The sequence below is a fragment of the Triturus cristatus genome, chromosome 1_2 (genome assembly GCF_964204655.1).
Source record: "Triturus cristatus chromosome 1_2, aTriCri1.1, whole genome shotgun sequence".
NCBI classification, from domain to species: Eukaryota; Metazoa; Chordata; class Amphibia; order Caudata; family Salamandridae; genus Triturus; species Triturus cristatus.
In genome coordinates, this window is record NC_140580.1 from 870,695,334 (window position 1) to 870,716,468 (window position 21,135).

At 40.5% G+C, this 21,135-nt stretch overlaps 1 protein-coding gene across 1 annotated transcript in view; it reads right to left on the reverse strand.

Annotated features, from left to right (window-relative positions):
- Positions 1-2,783: 2,783 nt before the first annotated feature.
- Positions 2,784-21,135, reverse strand: part of PRXL2B (peroxiredoxin like 2B) — a 33,612-nt gene continuing 15,260 nt past the window's right edge. The window contains exons 4-7 of the mRNA XM_085609208.1: positions 20,034-20,097; positions 10,524-10,599; positions 3,900-4,021; positions 2,784-3,164 (exon numbers count right to left, since the gene is read on the reverse strand). Coding sequence (XP_085465334.1) covers positions 3,138-3,164; positions 3,900-4,021; positions 10,524-10,599; positions 20,034-20,097 — 289 coding nt within the window. The 3' untranslated portion in view covers positions 2,784-3,137. The remainder of the gene's footprint in view (positions 3,165-3,899; positions 4,022-10,523; positions 10,600-20,033; positions 20,098-21,135) is intronic.

The following is a 21,135-nucleotide window of genomic DNA, read 5'->3' on the forward strand; positions in this document are numbered from 1 at the left end:
CTATTAGGTTACCATACATTACATGTTGTCAGGCCTATATTTGATTTGACATGAAAAATTACACACAGTAGCCACTCACGTCTGTATGTCTAGGGATTATGTTAATCTCTGTTGTCTGAGCAGGTCTCTATTAGAGAGGAAATGCTTTTACCCTTTTTCCTATTTGTAACATACTTGTAATTTATTACATCATATTTCGGTTATATGGGTCCTCTAAAACCGGATTTAAATGAACTACTAACATGCAACTAAAAATTTCTTTAGAGGCAACCACGGTCAACTCAAAGTATATGTTTTGTAAAAAAATTACATATAGACACGAACAGGAAAAAGATTCTAAAAAACACGACTCGTGCTATTAACACTACATAAATAAATACATACAAACTATGCACACACTAATAAAAACAGCACACATAATGAGACTCAGTACCAACTAACAAGTTGTATTAAAATATCAGTGTTGAAAAAGCCATTGTAAACAAAAACGTTTAAAAACAGAAGGACAGCCAAGTGCCCTTTTGTAAGTTTGTCAGGTGCTCCTGTCACTCTAGCGGCCGGCCGGAAGGTTGTAGGCCCATACTTGTATATACTTGAGATTGCAATAAACGGTTTCAAAAAAAAAAAAAAAAAAAAAAAAAAAAAAAAAAACACAGAAGGACACTAAAAAAAGAAACGTAAAGGCAAACTTCAAAAACATATTTGCGAATTGAAAAAGAGGAATGCGACTAGCAATATCAAAATATGACAAATAAAAACAATTGGTAAAAAAATACCTAACTTCATTAACCCCTTCAGCGCTGCGCGGATTCCCCCGCGGTGCTGAAGGGTTCTAGCGCGGGCGGGGCCATGACGGAACGGTTCCGTCATGAGCACAGCTCAACCGATGCTCATGACGGAACCGTTCCGTCATGAGCATCGAAGGGGTTAAGTGACTTTTCAAGAAGCTCACACTTTGACACAGCCAATTCAAAATTAGGAACACAAAGCAGAAAACATTCATATACATAAGTGCTGGGTTAAAAAACAAAACTGAGAATAAAACTGAAAATCCAACTTTGTTTTGACAAAAAAGCAGATTTCAATAAGTTTGTAAATTGAGAAGATGCAAAACCTCAGCTCACCATCTTACTTGTATAAAAACACATTAGAAAATGGCAAGTATCAAAGCAACCATTAAAAAAACTGAAGGCTATAGAAATATAAAACCAACACAGAACCCCTAAAGTATATAAACTCTTAATATTTCATACTTGAAAAAGCAACAAAGTAGACCAGCAAATATCAAATAAAACAAGAAAGAAATAGAGAATGCAACTCATTATTTTATAAACATATAGAAACAGTTACGAAAACAACAGTGATGTCATCAGTGATGCCACCGTGGATGTCATTCATATGTGATGTCTTCAGTGATGTGATCAGTAATGTCATGTGTGATGTCCTCTGTAGTGCATGGCAGGCACAAGTTATTATTTGCAATGGGAACCATGAATGGTAAATTTCAGGTCTTTTGAACCTGAACCATCATTTTTTTCCCCCAATTCATTTCCAAGGCTTTTTCGGTTAGGATATTACTGATACTCCCACAACTATGCTTTGTTTATTGACGATCAATCGATCTAGGTCTAAAATAGATGATATGAGAAGAAAAAAAACCCTCATTCAGCAGATTCCTTTATTTTTTCCGCGGATAGTCGATGAACTGGGTTTGCACACCATCTGCAGACTATTGATCCAATGCCTTTAACTTTCACATGACACATTTTTGTAATGTTGAAAACTACTTAATGGACTTCCACCAAACCAAGCAAAGGTCATTTCTTGGGTAAAGTTATACTTTCAGACCAGGTTTGGTGCACTTGTAGTAGTTAGCTCGTTTCCTATAGCAGGCAGCAAAGATATATACCTACGGGGCAGGGCAGGTAAGGGAAGGGGGAAGGAGAAAGGAACAGTTAAGGAGAAAGGAAAGGGACATAAAGATAGTGTGGAGTGTTCCAAGGCATCAGAACGACCAGCACCCACTGTCCCTAGTTCAAGCATAGCAAAACCATATATTAAAAAAAAAAACGCTAGTAGGTCTATCAAATAGGAAGTGATGAGATTAATTGCTATTTGTTAGCAGGAGCGATAGGTCTGACCATGGGTACATTAATGGAGGCTGCAGAGAATTTGGAGGACTCTCTTACACCAATTCGTTACAGTTTCCTTGAAAGAAAAATGTACCAAACGAGAAATATTGAAACAAAGGAGGTCAATAATGCTCCATATTAGACTTAAATATTTCACCAGCCCCTCTCATCAGGTTGGCAGCAACACAAAGTAAATGAAACAGCATTGGAATTGAAATAAAATTAGAAATTATGATAGTGAATCAGTCTACAAGTGGCAGCTTGGGGGCAGTGTTGCGAAGCAGCCCTATTCCAATTTTTAAGGAGTAGGTCAGAGTTAGTTATGTTCTATTGCTTGCTACACAGATATTTGACTAGGACAAAGTTGTGCTCCAAATCCCAAATCACCAGAAATAATTTTTTTGTCTGAAACTTCCTCCTTTTGCCACCTTTTCAATCCAAAAAACACTGAAAGTGGTCAGTTACACTAAAACGATGTTCTGCGGAGTTCATAAGCCACCCCACTTGTGTTGAATGTGTGGAGGGAGTTTACATGCACACCAAGAGCACCCTAGGTTCTGGGTGCAAAGTCATGACTTTCAACTTTGGCTTGTAGTTCTGTGCAACATTTCATTCTGCTTGCATTAACAAATCAGTCAAAACTGCACGGCATTTGCAATAAGTAGGAATTTATTTATTAAATAAATGCAAGACATTAAATGATTTGACTGTTGTTCCGAGGATTGTAAAAGGAGTATGTGCCAGGTTATGAACACAGTAAATGTCAATGTTCAATAATTCTGGTATACCATACATCTGGTTTCTTCATAAACATAAGTCTTGCCATTGCATGTATGCAGATAATTCACCCAACTTCAAGACACCTGTGATTTCGTCTCCACAGCGGCCCAAGTAACGATGCTACGAGGACACAGAGCAAACACATCTACAGTGCTCCTGGCATGACTAGGTTTCTTCCAACCTGCACATAGGTGCTCTTTCCGTTTCCTTCATGTGTTTTTCTGGCTATCTCGTGCAAACATCATTGGTGCACTATGGAAAACAGAAAAAGGTAATCATTTTAAATGTGTTTTGCTATTCAACATTCAGGCTTCAGATTAAATTGTGCAAAGATATAAGGAGAAATTTCACAGCCAAACATAGCTAGGCATCCAGTTTGGTAAGATATCAACCCAGCGCCGAGCTAGCATCCAAGTAACTCTTACTATCTGTATTCATATTTTCATACACTAGTCCAGATTATGGGGAGGGCACTTGTTGCAAGGGTTACGCTTGCTAACGCAATAGGTGGAGTTGTGAGTCTTGGCGGACTTGAATAAGATCAATAAAATTGCAGCAGTATGTTCCTCTTAACATTGTTAATCAATTTGTCTGCCACCATACCGGCGGTAATGCTAAGGCATTCTTTAGATCAGCCATGAACCTGCAATGGGCTCCGCTCTCATACATTAAGTGGTTCAGCACCCACCTGTGGATCTTTAGAGAAAAAAACCTAGACTAGACTAATCACCAGTTCTTCAATAAGCTTCCTGGAGTACAAGAAACACAAAAATCAATACAGGTCTATATCTTCAGATTGAAAAATATTGGTCATACCAATTGCTATGACATTTTTCTTTAGCCAATCAAAATCCAGCTCTTGAGGTCACCAATCATAGGTATGTGCTGCAAACCCTGCAATGGTCATGGTGCTGAGCTAACATCCATAGCTACTGGTCTACTTTGGTAAACACAGAAAGGGCATTCAAGCCGCAGTGCTAATCATACCTGAGGTCTTTGACTTTCCTGCACACCGTCCGCTGTGATCCCAAGTGTTTGGATGATGGTTTCCAGGGGAATGTGGTCTCCAGGAGAATCCTGGATGAAATGCAGAAGCACTTTTTCTCCACCTACAGAACGAGAATACAATTAGGTACAGATTTTAGGTATGGATACATTTTGCACCCGCAGCAAGCGATACACACATCTCCTTCTGAACACCAAATTGTCCTTTCTGTACTTGTGTTTTGACCTTAACTAAAGGTCCAACCTTGTGCAGATTTGAAGGATAGACAGTTTTTGCTATATTCACATCAGTCTCTGTCTTGTCTCTAAACTTTTTACCCATTGGATGTATTACCTTGTGTTTGTGGATTTCAACATTAAGCAGCTCAAGCAACCACCAGAAGAGTCAAAGGCTGCCACCAGGAGCTTTAATTTTTTGCAGAAGCTCATCTGGATCACATTATGCCTCCATTTTTTTCCATTAAAATTACATGAGATGTGATGCTCAGATTTTGGCACCAAAGAAAGTAGTCACCGCGTGACATAGGTAGAAGCAAGCAAGCGCAGCTAAAGCCAAAAGGTCACAAAATTGTGATCAATTGGCTTTATCATTGTTTTTTAGCTATGCTACACACCATCCATGATGCAGTGCAGCGTGGCTAACGTTTTTTAAAACAAGCCTTTGACGGTCTCACTTTTAGATGAGCACACCACACGTGTACACCTATGAAATTACACCGCTGCTTTTGCTCCCGTCCAAGTTGGATCGGTAACTAAAAAGGAAAGAAAATGTTCTAAGTGATTTAAGTGAGCTGGGGGGGATGGAAGCAGGGGAGAGGACAGAAGAAATGGAGTTTCTGATGAAACATGGGGGAATGTGGAAGCAACACACACACACACACACACACACACACACACACACACACACCCCTTCTGAACACCATATTAGTTTCCTTTCTGTACTTGTGTTTTGATCTCAGCTAAAGGTCCAACCCCATGCAGATTTCATGTGTTTTTGAAAAAAAGACAGCCCCCCCCATTACATCAGGAAACTTCACAGTAGGAAAAAAAGGCTGACTGCAAACCTATTCAAGGGTACAATTTTGGTTTATGTTCTGAAAACGTTATCAAAGTGTTATTTACTCTTTCCAGAAGCACACATTAACAGATCTCCACAACCACGGCAATAAACACTAAACAGGTTTTAATATGTGCAAGGGAGTAGAAAGCAAAGCCACCGACATTGCGTCCCTGAAAAGCAAAGGTTATTCTACAAGAGACAGGAAGTGGCCTATCAGAGGTTAATGAACCACTCATAAATTGGGAATTGCTGAAAGGAGTTTCCCAGGAAATGAGTTTCTGGTAGCAGTACCTTACGCAGAAACACTATTTAATAACCACAACAGAAGGCATTACCTTGAAAATCATCTCTCGCAATAGCATACTGATGGAGAGTGTTAATAAGGGAAGGAGAAACTTTTTAAAGAATAATTTTAGAAATTACATTAAAAAATAAATTCCTCTGAGGCAGATGAAGTTGCATTTTTATTTTATTTATCAGAGGAATTTCATTTGATTAATTAACCATTGGCGTGGATGTTACTTTAATGTATTTTAAAGCTTCCTGTGCATGTGAATCAGAAATGAAGGGCAAAATATCACTTAAGAAAAAATGAAGGAATTCTGGGAGAGATGTATTAAAAAAGACGGCTCACAAAAAGTGGTCATAAATTGTGCACAACGTTTTGCGATTTATGTTTGATTTTGCAATGTGTCTCATGTACGGTCACAAGGGATTGCAGAACGACCTGCTAAATGAATACTAATTGGTGGGTTGTTAATTAGGACTCCTTATGATTGGCTACAAATAGGGAGACCTACAAGGAACAGGAGACCACTATCCATGTGCATGCATTCCCAAATGGCAAACATGTTTAATGCAGCATGCGTTCCATAAAGAAATTAATGCAAAAGTGTTTTCAGTTTCACAATACATCGAGGCTAGCAGGAAGTGTTACCTTGGAATGTTCAACTAAGATTTATTTTTTTCCAAACTGATTTAAAGTTAGCCAAGAGCTGGGGTGAGAAATGGAAGCACAGGGAGTTAGGGGGGGGGGGGGGGGCGAACGGAAGAAATTGGGTATTTCAAGAAACATGCGGGAAATGTGGAAGCAGCATGGGAAAGGTTGGGGACAAACTATAAAGCAACACAGAGGAGGGAGGGACACACAACAGAGAGGACAGAAGGGACAAGTTAAACAACATGAGGGGTGAGAGAGTCGGGAAAGCAACATGGAGGGCGGGAGGCAATTAGGAGAAGAACACCGGTGACCAGAAAAGTGAGGGGCGGGTGACAGAGCCACGCAAAGAGAGAAGAAGATGAGAGAGACGGCTCAAAAACACATGGACTCTCAAGGCGTGCTCAACACAAAAGTAATGAGTAGTGCTTGAAAATCAAAGAAAGAAAACAGAGTTGCCAGCTAATCAAAGCGATGATAAAGAGGCAATGCCTCATGGGAGAAACAAACAACATTGACTAACTAGGACAGGAATAAGAAGGAAGCAAATGAGAATGATAAGGAAAGCCAGCAATGGGTAAGCAAAGGGCAGCTCAAAATCACTCTATGTTCTTGGTAAGACGCAATATGCCTTGCAACAGACAGCGTGTGCGTGGTCTAGTAGGCTTGACCTAAAACGAAGAGAGCCATGGCCCTTTTACATCAAAGCATTTCTCCATAGGCACAGATGGGGTCACACCCTTTGACACATCAAGTTTTCCCTAGTTAAAACCTCACACTACTAAATAAGTGAGATCACCTTTGCACGGAGGCACATGGCAAGGTGGTTTTAGGGAAGGGGTGTCAAGCACTGCTACATGAGGACCAGATCTAAAACTTTCAAGACAACCACTGATGACTAGCCTGAAAATCTGCCATTGTCCTGACCCTCATGGACTAATGTGGAAACCCAGATTATGGTCTTGCACTGAGGTTATGAATAGGCAGACCAAATGAGCATCGCTGAAGGACAGCAATGTGTAAGGCCTGCTTCTGTATTTGGAAACCTAGAGAGGAAATGCAAATGTCTGTAATGTATCACCTATGGCTGAAGCAAGCAGAGACCCCTATTCGTTCACTTCCTATTTAATAGTAGATATGTATTTTTGGAGCAAGGTTCTGAATGCATCCAAGGACATAAGTATAAAACATTATCAGGCACTAGAGGAGAAACTAAAACATTGGACAATCAGCCTGCAAAATCTTTCTTGGGACTGGCTTTCATGCATTAGGCTTTTGCCATATCCCTTCCAGAGGCATTCCAAGGCACTACATCTTGTACCATAGGGAGGACGTATGTTTGATCACCTGTAAAAAAAAAATAAAAAAAAATAGGCATTCCTAAAAGGACTACTTTTTCCTCTTTTGTTTATTTGTTCTCTCGTTCATAGATCCCTCTTTTGTTTCCACAATTCTGAAGCAGCACCCTCATTAAATAAATTCATCTACTCCTTCCAAATAAGTCCTAAAATGATATTTAATGATTGTTTCTGAATGACCGCATTCACTGGAATTCAATTTGGAACAATGGTTGCTCCAAATAGTGTACCGTATGATTGCGAACTTGAAGTTAAACACTCAACTGAGAGCAGAGCGCAGATGCAGAAGAAAATACGAGTGCTAGTTACACAGTTGTATACACCATCATTACAATAAGCCTTTGTCTGTGTGGAATAGGGCATGGAATCAAAAATACAGGGCATGGAATCAAAAATACAGAAAATTGTATTTTGTTTGTAAATATTGATTTAGAGAAGCAATCAGACAGTTAAAGCCAGAAGGCTGTTGTTTATTAAGTCACTGACGGCATTATCAAATTTTTGGAGAAAAGTATGTAGACGCTGCCCGGTGGAATTGTTGTATATCTACAGGGCAAAATGTGTAGCAATTGTCACCTATGCAGATGGAATTTGGAGATATGCCAATGTAAATTCATTACAGATTGTGGAAAATAGGTTTCTTAGGTTCCTTTTGGCAGTACCAGATAGCACCTCAACTTATATCTGTCACTCGGAACTGGGTATGCCATACTTCGAGGACACAATTAAGATTCAGACCGTCCTCCTGTGGCATAGAATTGGGACCACTGATGAGACTGTTTTTAATCGCCATATACTGAGAGACGCCCTAGGGATTGATGGGGTCAAACAAGTAAGATGGTTAGAATAGGTTAAAATGTTTTTATCCAAACTACGCCACTTAGAATACTATGACGACCCTCATACTATGTGCAACGTGTCCAAGAAAGACCTTGAAGCTAGTTGTATGCGTTTATTAGGTGAAATCAGAATTACAACGGAAATGAAAAAATCAACGGTACAAGCCCATCATCTTACCCTGGTGATTACAACTATACAACCATATATTTCGTTAATTACTGGTGATTATGACAGATTTCTGTTAACACGTTTTAGATTAAATATTTTACATAGATCCTTAAGTTTCCCTGAATTAAACGACTGGTCGAGAGTCTTATGTAAATACCGGTGCAATGATGTTTCTGTACAGTTGACCATACATATATATTATTCTATCCCGAGAAGGAGAAAGATTATTCCTGTACTATAAAAACATGGACTGAGACAATGTCACCCCGAATTACTGGCACTGCAATTCCTAGAAAAAGAAATTGTTATTGCCTATTTTATTGCCTTTTAAAAAAATGTTTATAAATATCATAAATCAATTACGATGTGATTCTTTTCATTTATTTAGTCTTTGTTAAAAGTAGTCTGTACATTATTATATTTTTACAATTTTTAATGGAGTTTTAATTGATTGATATATGCACTGTGCTTTTATGGTGATCGTTTACAGTAACCGAATAAAGAGCTTTTGAATTGAATTGAGAAGCAATCATTTGCATTTGTGCAGCTCAAGATTTTGGGGGGGAAAATGTCAATACAGAAGAAGCCCAGAAAAATTGATAAAGTTCCCTTTTCAATACATACTTTTATATGGTAGTGCTGCCATTCATGTCTTTTATTGAAAAAAAAATTGTTGTAAAAATTAAATATTGCATTATTGATTTCCATGATTTCCCAGTCTGTGGAAAATCACAGAAGCCTGAGGTTTTGAGGTGTTGGAAAAGGGTATCGAATTTAGCTTCCACTCTACATGTGATCAATGCGCATATATTCTAGCGCAAAATCATTCACCTCAAGTCCAGGAGGGTCGGAGGCACAACAAATATTCAGAATAACCATAGATTATGTCAATGAGCCTAAATTAGATATCTAGGATCCATACAAGAACAACACACATGGAATTAGTACAGAGCGCCCCACAGAGCTCCGCTAATGTGACTGAAGGGAGCGATATGTAGTGGCAACTGTGCAAACAACTAAATAATTCAGACCTAAGCAATGGTTAAATCCTCGTTTTCATCATTCTGTCAACAATTGCATAGATCTGACAGCAGCAATTGTTGTTGGAGTGAGCAGTCAATCAGGAAATAGATCCAAGGATGTACTTGTTCTACATAGCAACTGAATTAGCCACCAAATGACAAGGAATGTTGCTATATAAAATCATGCTACAGCAATGAGACAGCCATCTTATAAATCTAAACCTGCTCTCCTGACCACATGGAAAAAAAATGCCCCCTGCCTTCTGATATTACTGGACATCTCAGCTTACCTCAGGGTCAACCACCATGCCCTCATCCACGCCATGAAGTCTCAAATGGGATCCATGGGAAATGTCATTTGTTGGTTTTCCACCTACTTATCTAACAAACAGCAGTTTCTGTACAAGGGTACCTCCAGGTCCTGGAAGATCCTGATCATTTGCAGAGTTCAAGGGTTCAATTTTGTCTCATCTTCAAGCGCTAGATGGAGGCTCTGAGGGCTCTACACACAGACAACTTCAAAATCAACCAATAAGCCAATGGCACATAACTACATTTGAAGTTCTCCTCTGTTACAGACATCCAGTGCCTAAAGCATGCTCACCAATCGGCAAACCAGCAGCCGCAAACCCATCAGACTGGAGACGAAGAAGCACAAAAACGATAAAGCAAGGAATCCAGCTACCACTCTAATCTCTGTATATATAACCTTCTACTGCCTTTCGTCTAGGTTGATGTTACAGAATCCCAACATAATGTTATGTTAACACTACTTATATAGCGCACTGTCACCCCACGGGTATCCTGGCGCTGTATTACGTGGTTACTGCTACAACACATAATCCTAAGTGAGTGGCACTTGCTGAGTTAGGACAGGTGACCCGTTTTACTCCTTAGGAAAGAGCAAAGTCTCAAGTCTCTTTCTGAACTGTTATAGATCTTCAGCCTGTCTCAAGAGTTAACGGAAGCTCATACCAGAGCCGGGCTGCTTCAATACTAAAAGCCCTTTCTCCAAATCTCACTGTTTTATCAAGCCAAATAAGCCTGCCTAAATAAGCATTGTACTTTTGATTAAGGAATAATAATAAGTATTAGCAATAGGAACCAATTCTGTGTACGTTGTTCAAGATATTTAAAAATAGAGGATTCCGTAATCCAATACTCCTGGTTTCATCAGTCGCTTTCAGATTAATGCATTTTGTGTCAAATAAAAATAATTACCTTTACTGACTATTAGCATCCCACCACTCTGCAGGAGGTCCCCCAGAAAATTTCCTTGGATGCCATCTGCGTTTGCCTGTATGCACCAAAACAATTATAAAATTGATCAAAATCGAGAATACTGCCAAAGGATGTTATATAGTTACAGGCTAGGCAAGTGAAGAGCACAGTATCAGAACCTAGAGGCTCATTACGATGGCGTAACGATCGCCACTGCCGGGCCGGCGGTGGCGATCGTTACGCCATCATGATGAGAAATACCCCCCGCCATATTATGATGGCGGTGGGTATCGCGGCGGACGCAATGTCCGTCCGCAGCTTTTCCAGGCGGAGCTGGTCAATTAATATGGGGGCGGAGCCTAGCAGGCACCGCCCGCCATATTAGGATGTGGGTGATTGATGGGCCTTTCCAAGGCTGGCAGGGGTTGGCTTTGGGGGTCTGTTGCGGGCCCCTGGGGGGGGGGGGTTCACTGGGGGGGTACTTGCCTGCAGTTCCCTGCACCAAGTGGCAGGCACGGCGTGGTGACTGCCACGTGGTGCACGGAAATGCTGTGCATGCCCTTTTACCATTGCAGACAGTGCTGCAGCCAGCAGCACCGTCCACAATGGTAAAAGGCCAGGATGCGCCTAGTTGGGCCGGTGGGACCGCTGCACGTCTGGCGGTCGGTCCCATCACTGTTGTGATGGCAGGCAGACTGATGTACGTCCGCCATCATAATGAGCCCCCAAGTTCTAAAGAACACATTCATAGTGTGGTTAGCATGGACGTTTGTTTTACCGTAATATTTTCAATTGCATTTTTACACAAATTCAGGAACAATTCAAAACAATGACAAATACAGAACGAGATACAAAGTAATTTTAATAGAATTGTAAATAAAAAACATTTTTCCAATTCAATCTGCCTTCAACATTTGCCATTGTTCAGTATTTGCTAGAAACCTATTGGGAGCTGGGTTCCTTCTTTGGCAGACATCAATCAATACCTCAACGGGCATTGGCAAAGCCAATGGGTCGGACTATAACATGCCAACTCGTGCATAAATAAATGTGTGTAGACGATTTGTGCTGTGTCTGTGCAATCTCTCCCTTTCTAGACTGCCTATATCTGTGACTTATTTTACATTTACTAACTCAAGATTGGGGGGGGAAACAACAGGACTTTCATATTAGGTGCACAGGTTGTGCATCATTAGGACATCACTCTTGCTTGGGAACAAATCGCTCTGTAAAGTCACCCATGGTGCAGTATTACAATGAGGGTGGATAACTTTTAGGAGAATAAATCTCTTTTGGAAAAGCATCAGCAGGAGAGTGTACAAATCTTTTTAGATCACCAATTACGTTTAGGAACAAAAACATTAAAGTGAAAAAAAGCCCATTTAGGTAGAACATTGAGTATTGTTGGAAAACAAAAAAAACACCTTTGGTGCAACATCAGGAGTGCAGCTACACGTGTAGGTGCACAAAAACAGATGCAAAGTCACAGTGAAGAGTGAAGAGTGAAGAGTGCGATACATTTAGATTCAAAACGAATCAATAAAGTGAGAAAATGTTTCAATGTTTTGACAATTGTGTAACGTAACAGGTGTGGATCACTATGACATCATATTTGGCAGACAGCAAACTTAGGTGGAAAACCAACCTTTGTGCAACATCAGCAGGATTACAGAGAAGCACAAATCAAATGAAGGCATAAAATCACTTAGAAGCAAACTCATACCTGGTGCTAGGTAATGCTAGGTAACAGCACACCAGTATCACATTTACGAGCGAAACCATATTTAGGTTCAAAATCACAATAATTTTGTAAATCATCCTTAATGTGACAGGGTTATGAATGCTAACCAAACACTGATACTGCTGAAGAAGCGACCCAAAGTAGCTCTTCTGCATATATTGCAGTGTTGCTGGCAAGAGTTCTGGCAAACAACTAAACCTGTAGTTAGATTAAAAAGATATATAAATAAAAAGACATACAATGGGAAGATCATACAAACTAAGGTGAAATTATGCAATGACACCCTAGATTGATGTGCCACCTAACACCTTTTTTTCGTGGCCTTAAGTGTTGATCGGGCATTTGTAATGAGCACTCGAGACACTAAATCGTCTTCAAACACAGGGAACGACTTTGGGGCCGATTCCAATCCTGGAAAAAGGCTGTACGAATCGTTGTACGGAGCGTTTTCTCCGTACGACTCGTACCCGGTAAACTTTCCGTACAACCTAGGAAGTACGATTCGTACAGAAAGCCTATTTCCGTACGATTCGTACTAAAGACCGTACGGGTAAAAAAAAAAAAACCTACGAATCGGATCTGGAACAACATGTACGCGACGTCCGTACGTATTTAAGCAGCGTTTTCCGGCCCAGCAAGTACGATTCGTCCCTACGGCACTCCGTACGGCTATTTTCTTACGGGAGCCAAAAACAGCTGTAAAAGCAGAGTCCCCAGGGGTACGAGTCGTACAGGAATACACCCTGTGCGTGGTGCATGTACGGTGCGTACCCCCAGTGCGAATGTACGGTGCGTACCCCCAGTGCGAATGTACGGTGCGTACCCCTAGTGCGAATGTACGGTGCGTACCCCCAGTGCGAATGTACGGTGCGTACCCCCAGTGCGTATGTACGGTGAGCACATATGCAATGTTGGGGTACGCACCGTACATTCGCACTGGGGGTACGCACCGTACATTCGCACTGGGGGTACGCACCGTACATACGTGATGTTGTTGTAAGGTGCCTACATATGCATGGGGGGGCCTGTACGACTCGTACTCCTGTACGACTCGCACCCCGGGAACAACTTTTCCCGGGATACGAGTCGTACAAAGTTCGCTTCGTAGCGGGTAAAGTCATTCCCCGTGTACAGGACGTTTTCCGTACGAATCGTAAATCGGAAAGCCGGTCCGGATCGTACTTGTACGATCGAACAGTATTTTTAGGATTCGTACGGAAAAGTGTCCGGGTCCGTCTCGTACAACTTTTCCCGATACGATTCGTACGGATTGGGCCGATCCGTTTGTATTTTTCCCATACGAATCGTACTTCACGGGTCGGACGGGACTTGTACGATTCGTACGGAAAAAATTACGGATACGAGTCGTACGGAAAAAAAAAAAACCAGGATCGGAATCGACCCCTTTGTGTGTTCGATGTAATGTTTAAGGTGTTGCTGTGGGAAGTTTTTTGTTTTGGGGCTCTTCCAGAATGTAAAATGGTATTCTATCTAACGTACATCTTTTGATAGAGGTACTCAACTACAAGTAGGACTGGTTAGAGTGATGTATGGAGAAAGGTGGGCTAGGATGATAGAATGTCAATAACTTAACTGGGAGTGGGGTAGGCAGGAACAGACTCTGGGAACATTGTTGTCTCGGGTGTTTTTGGTGCCCACCTCATTCTGCACATTTGACTGGCAAAGTGAAAAACAGATTATCTTGGCAACCTCTCACACTGTAGATGATGTCATTCACATTGCAAAACACAGTGGAAGTGTTCATTAAGGGAAAAATAAACGTTTAACCAACTTTGCTCTTTCAAATGGCATATATAAGGGCTTGATTCACAAAGGGCCACGCAGTCGTGTGGCGGAGAGAGGCCCTCATTTGTGGTGCGTCCTCTGAACTGTAGTTTGTGAATCGAGAGCTGAGTGAACAAGAACATCCAAGAAGTGTAAAAAAAAAAAAATAATACAAAAAGGCATATTTGAAGAAGACTCCCATCTGATGGTAGTTTTGTTTTTTAGGAGTGAATGCTTCGGGACCATTTCACCAAGAAAGACATAATTTTGCAACCGCAGGTTTAACCCCTGTGTGCAAGTGCAGATTTACAAATATCTGGAATTTGCAATTGATCTCAGGTATATGAATTGAACTGTGTGCCAGGCGCAGGTTTTCATAAACATTTCTGGGAAGGTCATGTGACCTTCCCAGCAATATCCTATTACCAGGGTGCGGAGTTCTCCGTAGCACAGATCTCCTTACAGGGAGAAAAGGACCCCAGGTGCAAACATATTTTGGGGAGTTTCTTTTCCTCCATGGGGAAAATATTTTCACCGTTTGCGAGATCCCTTTCCCATTCACTCACCAAATCTGGGTCGATTCATTCCCCTTCTAAGGGCCCGATTACGATGTTGGTCGGAAAGCATTCCGACCGAATCGTCGGTCTCGGAATGGTTTACTACTGAATCGGATTTGTGGAGTCCGACCGACCGATTAAGATGGTTCCGGATACCATTCGGCCAGACTCCCATTGACTTTAATGGGAGCCTGTGTTCCGACCGAATACATAGGCTCCCATTGAAGAAAGGGGTGGCTGGGGGGAAATAGTGCACCCTTGGGTGGGCACCTCTTGGTGCCTGCCACACTGTGCATGGTTGGAAAGTGGGGGTCCCTTGGGTACCCGCACGGGCCCCATTCGGAAGGCTCCGGGGGAAAGGGGACCTGCTACGGGGCCCCCAAAGTCAGATTCCGACAGCCGATCTGTGTCGGAACAACAGATTTGGAAAGGGTGTCTGAATCAGACATCGTAAAAAGTCGTTCGGAAAGCTTCAGAGTCAGGTGAAAATGTTGCCCGTAGACACATACGATTCGGCTCCAAACGACTTTCTGAGCATCGTAACCGGTCAGAAAAGTTTCCAAATGAGTTGGAAAAAAGGCTTCCGATTCGGATTCAGATTGCCGACCGACATCATAATCGGATCCCAAGTCTGGAAGGAGGATTACGTCCGCTCTGGAGTAAATCTCTAACTCTTTCTGGGGTGGAAAGGGGAAGTAGAGGAGGAGTTTGTGAATGCTGAAAAGCAGCCATGTTTGTGTGCGTTCGCCATGTTTTTGAAGTCCCACTTCCCACCTCTTGAGTGGGATTTAAGGTTGTGGAGAACTCTGAACTCATAGCAGAGATCTCCACATATGCAAATGGGCTTAAGTCAAGCTTAATTATGGTAAATTTGGTTTTAAACATATGTTTAAAATATAATGTACTTTTGTGAATAGGGCCCTTTATTAGTAATTGCTTGCTAAGAAGACAAGGAGTTGCATTTCCCCATGGTTAATTACTTGTCAACCGGTCCCAGAAACAAATGGCAGGATCTCGGGTTTTCAGGTTGGAAACCGTGACATTAATCAAATTGACTTCTGGTGAAAGGGAAAATAAGCTTTGAAAGTGCACCAACAACTTTTGCTAGACAAATAACTTCAAAATGATATAGGTTAGATTAAATCAGGAGGGACAGTTGTTGTGAATGGGGTGGCAGGTAACAAAGCAGCAAAAAATAAAGGGAGTGAGCAGAGTCACAGGCAGAAAGAAAGACATGTGAATGCAAGGAAGAATAGAAGATGGACAGGGAGAGTGATGGGAAAGAAAGGATGTGGAGGGATCCCGAAAAGACAGAAATAGATAGGGAGAGTAACAAGATTAAAGGTGGGCAAAGACAGTAACTGAGGCAGGCAGGAAACCACAACCCTTCGCTCTGGATCACTGTGGTGGACTCTCACAACACAAAAGCGGGCAAGGTCACTGCTTAAACCACTAGGTGACAGACAGCGAACGGCCTGCAATACAGCAGACCACAAATCTGCTCTGCCTAATGATGACTGGTTATGTTGCTGTTCACACTGTCAGGCAGTGTTGTGGCAAAAGGGTGGTCAGTCAAAATATCGATCTTTAAATATCGACCAAATTAATATCGAGTTTTTAATATCGTAGGGACAGAATATCGAAGTCAAGAATATCGTTGACCAGAAAATCGTCCCCAAGGTAAGTAATATTGGGTTTTTTTTAATATCGAAGTCAGTAATATCGAAGTAAGTAATATCCTAAGCAAAAATATCGTTGTCAATAATATCGAAAACAAATTTAGTGTTATGTATTTTAGTATGTATTTTATATGCATGTTAAACTTTAATGTATTTTCATAAATTTTAAAATAAATGCTTAGAAATTAGTAATTTTGTTAAAGTAAATTTTGCGTTTGAGTTGTGGTTTTATAGGGGAATAGGGTGGGAAGTAATTTAATTATAATTAATTTTTATTAATTATTAATTAATTGTTAATTGGCAATTTATGAATTAGTTAATTTATAACTATATTATTTATAATTGTTATTGTTATTAATTGATAATTAATTTGTTAATTAATAATTGGTAATTCATTTTTATTAAGTGATTCATTGATAAATTATGTGATTTTTTATGTGTAGTGGGTTTATAGGGGAATAGGGTGGTAAGTAATTTAATTAATGAGATTGTTTTTATTTGTTATTGATTATTAATGTATTAATTTGTAATTAATTAGTTAATTTATAAGTATATTAATTAGAATTATTTTTTGTTATTGATTAATGTATTGTTAATTATTAATTGGTAATTAATGTTTAATTAGTTAATTTATAATTATTTTATTACTTGTTATTAATTGATAATTAAATTGTGTTTTTTTGTATGTGTAGTGTGTTGTGTTTTAAAGGGGGGAATAGTGTGGGGTGTAATTTAATGCTATTTAAGTAAATATTAATTTAAATGTATTGGTATTTATTAATTTTTTTGTAAATTAATTATTAATGTTCTTTTTTTTAAAATTATTTAATTGATAAATGTTAATTTAACCCCTACGCTATCCTGCATTTTCCACAATGTTACACTCACTGGAGTTGGAATAGTAATTTTTACCCGTACGCTATCCAACGCTTTCCCTACTGTTGCACTCACTGGAGTGGGAAAAGTAATTTTTACCCCTACGCTATTCAGCGCTTTCCCTACTGTTGCACTCACTGGAGTGGGAATAGTAATTTTTACCCCTCCGCTATCCAGCGCTTTCCCTACTGTTACACTCACTGGAGTGGGAATAGTAATTTTTACCCCTACGCCATCCAGCACTTTCCCTACTGTTGCACTCACTGGAGTGGGAATAGTAATTTTTACCCTGACGCTATCCAACACTTTCCCTACTGTTGCAATATGTGGCGTAAGTATATATATTAATTTATATGTATATGTTTAATGTATTTTAAAATCATATGTATTAGTTATTTTTAAATATTTAGATCTATATTTTTTTAATTATATGTATTTACTTATTTTTACATTATTATTAAAACATTTTAAAAAACATTTTTTACAACAATATTTTTTTTCCGATATTTTTGTACTTACCTTTATGTAGATAGGACTTCGATATTTTTGAGTTCGATATTTCTGTGTCGATATTTTTGTAGGTCGATTTTCTGTCCGTCGATTTTTTGTCAGACATTCGGCAAAAGTTATCTGCCTGGCTTAGAGAAGTTGCGTGATCTTGCCCTAGACCTTTTTGCCACATAACACTGGGATTTTCCAGCAGTGAATTCCACAATTCTGAAGTCTGCTCGTGGTGCTTTTTACCTTTCTGTTTTTGAAGCAAGTAAAATGAATCACTTTTCTAAACGAGGGTGACCACTTTCCCCTCAACCTAAGCTATGATGTGACTTTCAATGGGGTCAGCAATTCTGTATTCCAAGGACCCACATAGGATTTTTACATCCACCCTGTGGGGAGGTCGCCTATTGAGTTGTGATTAAAAGGGTTTGTGCTATTCAGATATCAAGAACCCTTTACCTTCGTTATATGTGGGAGATGCATGTATGTATGTGATCTATGAAGGACTTGGTAAATGATGTGAACTGTATGGTCACAGTGTACATGCCGTACAAGATGGTGGCTTTGATGTGTGAAAGCTGGTTATGTCCATGTACGGCATATCAACTTCCATGTAGTCCTTTTCAGGTGCTCCGTCCCCAAAACCTCTGTTTGATGCATAGGGGTGGGGCGTCTCAGCTTTTATCTCCAGTGCAGGCTTCCCATGCCTGACTGAAACCTACCCATAACCTGCATTACGTGTGTTTGCCGATTCCCAAGACAACTGGAAGAGGTGCAGATAGAATTTGAGTGCAATCCACAAATCTCCTAGCACCAGTCCACACTGCTCTGACCTGTGACTCTTGGCTTCAAAGTCTGCAAATACAATAAAACAAGTCCCAACCCCACTGTAGAGTGCCTGTATTCTGCATTTTATTATCAGAAGGGCCAGAATGCAGACCGCCTTCACATCAGTTACACAGGTGATAGACCGCCATCCTTGTCCAGTATCATTTAATCATCTTTCAAGCCTCTATGTGTCCCCTGATATTAGGGGTGAAGTGCTAGCCTAAGGCCTTATTCCCAAAAGGAACTGTTACAGTAATTCAACATAGCAGGTGACCCCTGGGCCTGTTGGTTTCCCCGTCATAGCGAAACCTTGTGTGATGGGTAGAGCCCAAGCTGGGCGCCTGTGGATACCACTAGGAAATCCATGTAGATACCATAACGGAAACAGGCCCACTACTACCGCTTTCCATTGGAAAGATAAACAAAACAGTTGGTTCCCCAAGTGGATGAAGGACGCCATGTCCTGATTGGACACCGGTGACCAGACTTCAGTCACTGATGAATTCAACACCAGATCTTAGAAGAAATAACCAACTTCCTTGGGATGAGATCCCCAATGTTTGAGTGGCAGATATTTGGGCAACGGATTTTCTTTTCTGGCACACATTTCATTTTTATGGTGTACCTGGAAACTCGACAGTGGAGGCCAATAAGTTGTAAAGTATAGTATCTAAGGTTGAACCAGTGACATATTTGGAGCAGGAGTCCCCACATCTACACTACTCGCCCAAAAATGAATCTCTTGCTTGGGAAGAACCTATTCAATGACTTGAGTTCCAACAACATCTGAAGATTGCAGACTCAACATGAACTCTGGGCCAAAACTATAGAAAATCTAGCGCTTGGCACACAGGAGGCCCTGGAAGAAGAAGAAGAAAGAAAGAGGAAGGATAAGGAAAAGTAGCAGAAGAGCTGTAAATATGTGCTGTTGGGGTATGCTCTCTGTGGCCGGAGAATGGAAGGCACGTGTGGCCAAATTTTAACCCCATGTTCGTTCCAAATAGTTTATCACTCATAACATGGGACTAAAGAATCTACTTGCCGGTTAAAGTAAAAAAATGACAAGGAAATGAATGCAAAGAGAAAATAGAAGCTATGAAAATTTGGAGAAAATGAATCGGCCTTCTGAAAGTACAGGCTCAAATTTCAGAATGCAAAATACGCTGATGTGCACATTTCTCCAAAGGCTTCTTGGGTAGCACATACACCAAACGCTGTTAGAAGTGTCAGGCTTGCTTAGCACTCCAGGAAAGCACAGAAGTGTTTCTGCAAGTGCTTCAGACTTAAGGCTTTTAGACGCATTCGATTATAAAAGTGTTCCTTATCATTTGTCATGCTTTTTTAAAATGATCTGGAAGAACTTTCCAGAACGCCTCTAGAGGAAGTTGGACTCACATAGCTCACTTGGGGTGTTATACCCCAGCTCTTCGAAAGTTCACCATCTTGCACTGCAGCCGCGCTCTCCTTGGGAAAACACTGGAGTCAAATACACACAATATGTTCTAATAAAACGTTCCAAAGGTTTGGGGTTGTGTCCGTCACATACCTTGGTAACTACTTCACGAACTTTCTTCCCCAGCGCAGCAGGAACAACATTCAAGGCATTGTATCTAAACGGAAGAAACATATACTTAGGGCATCTTCTGACAATGGGGTAGACATCATACAAGATTCAATGTTGTTCCCGGATGACAAGCCCCTTACAGTCCTAATCTTTTCCATACATGTAATTGCTTCATACTTAAAATTAGTAAAAGCATGAGATATATTCTGGCATGGATTAATGTTCTATTGACAGTCAATTTACCACGTCATGGCCCTTGTGGAAACTTTAAGATTGCACACTGGGTATATGCACCAGCCGCAGGGAGTTCTACGGCATCAGCAGGTCACACTCTTCAGTCATGCAGGGCTGATACAAGCCTTTCCGTTGAGAGATGTACACAAATGTTCAAATACAAATTAAGTGGCCTTTTGTAATTTATAGCTTTAGATTTCGATCACACATGAGCCATAAAATTTTGAAAACGGTGCTAACCCAGTGACAGAATTCCGTGTTAAATTCAATAGCAATTCTCTCCAGCATTGATGTTCGTCTGCTTTACAAACACTTTCGTCAGATGCTTATAGGACCCAATATGTAATGTAACCTCTGAATTATATTCATAACTTCGAATCAGTGACAGTGATTTTATACACATTGCTAGGTATATGTAATTTGTACCGAAACAACCACATTTTATATTCTATTTCTAAATCATGTTAAGAAGTTAGAACATGTATTCATTCTGTAAAAATACAAGCAGTTAGTTGAGCTGCTTAGACAATACTTGCTGGGGTCAAACGATTTTAACATGTGCAAATGAATTCTCTAGACATACAAAATGGAGTTTACATCTTAGGTTTTAGCCAATAAATGGTTAGTCACGATCATTAAATATGTCCGTGCAGGGAGAAAGCAAGCCTTGCTGACTGCAACCCCAGAAGTGGCCCCATTTTGTGGCCCACCACACTGCAGACAATTCCTGCCATGACCACAATGGAGTGGAGGAGTGTGGCTCAATGGTTAGAGCGGCAGACCCTGAAGCAGAGTTCTGGCCATGGACCAGGGTTCGATTCCCGCCTCGGCGGGGCTCAATTTCCTCGGA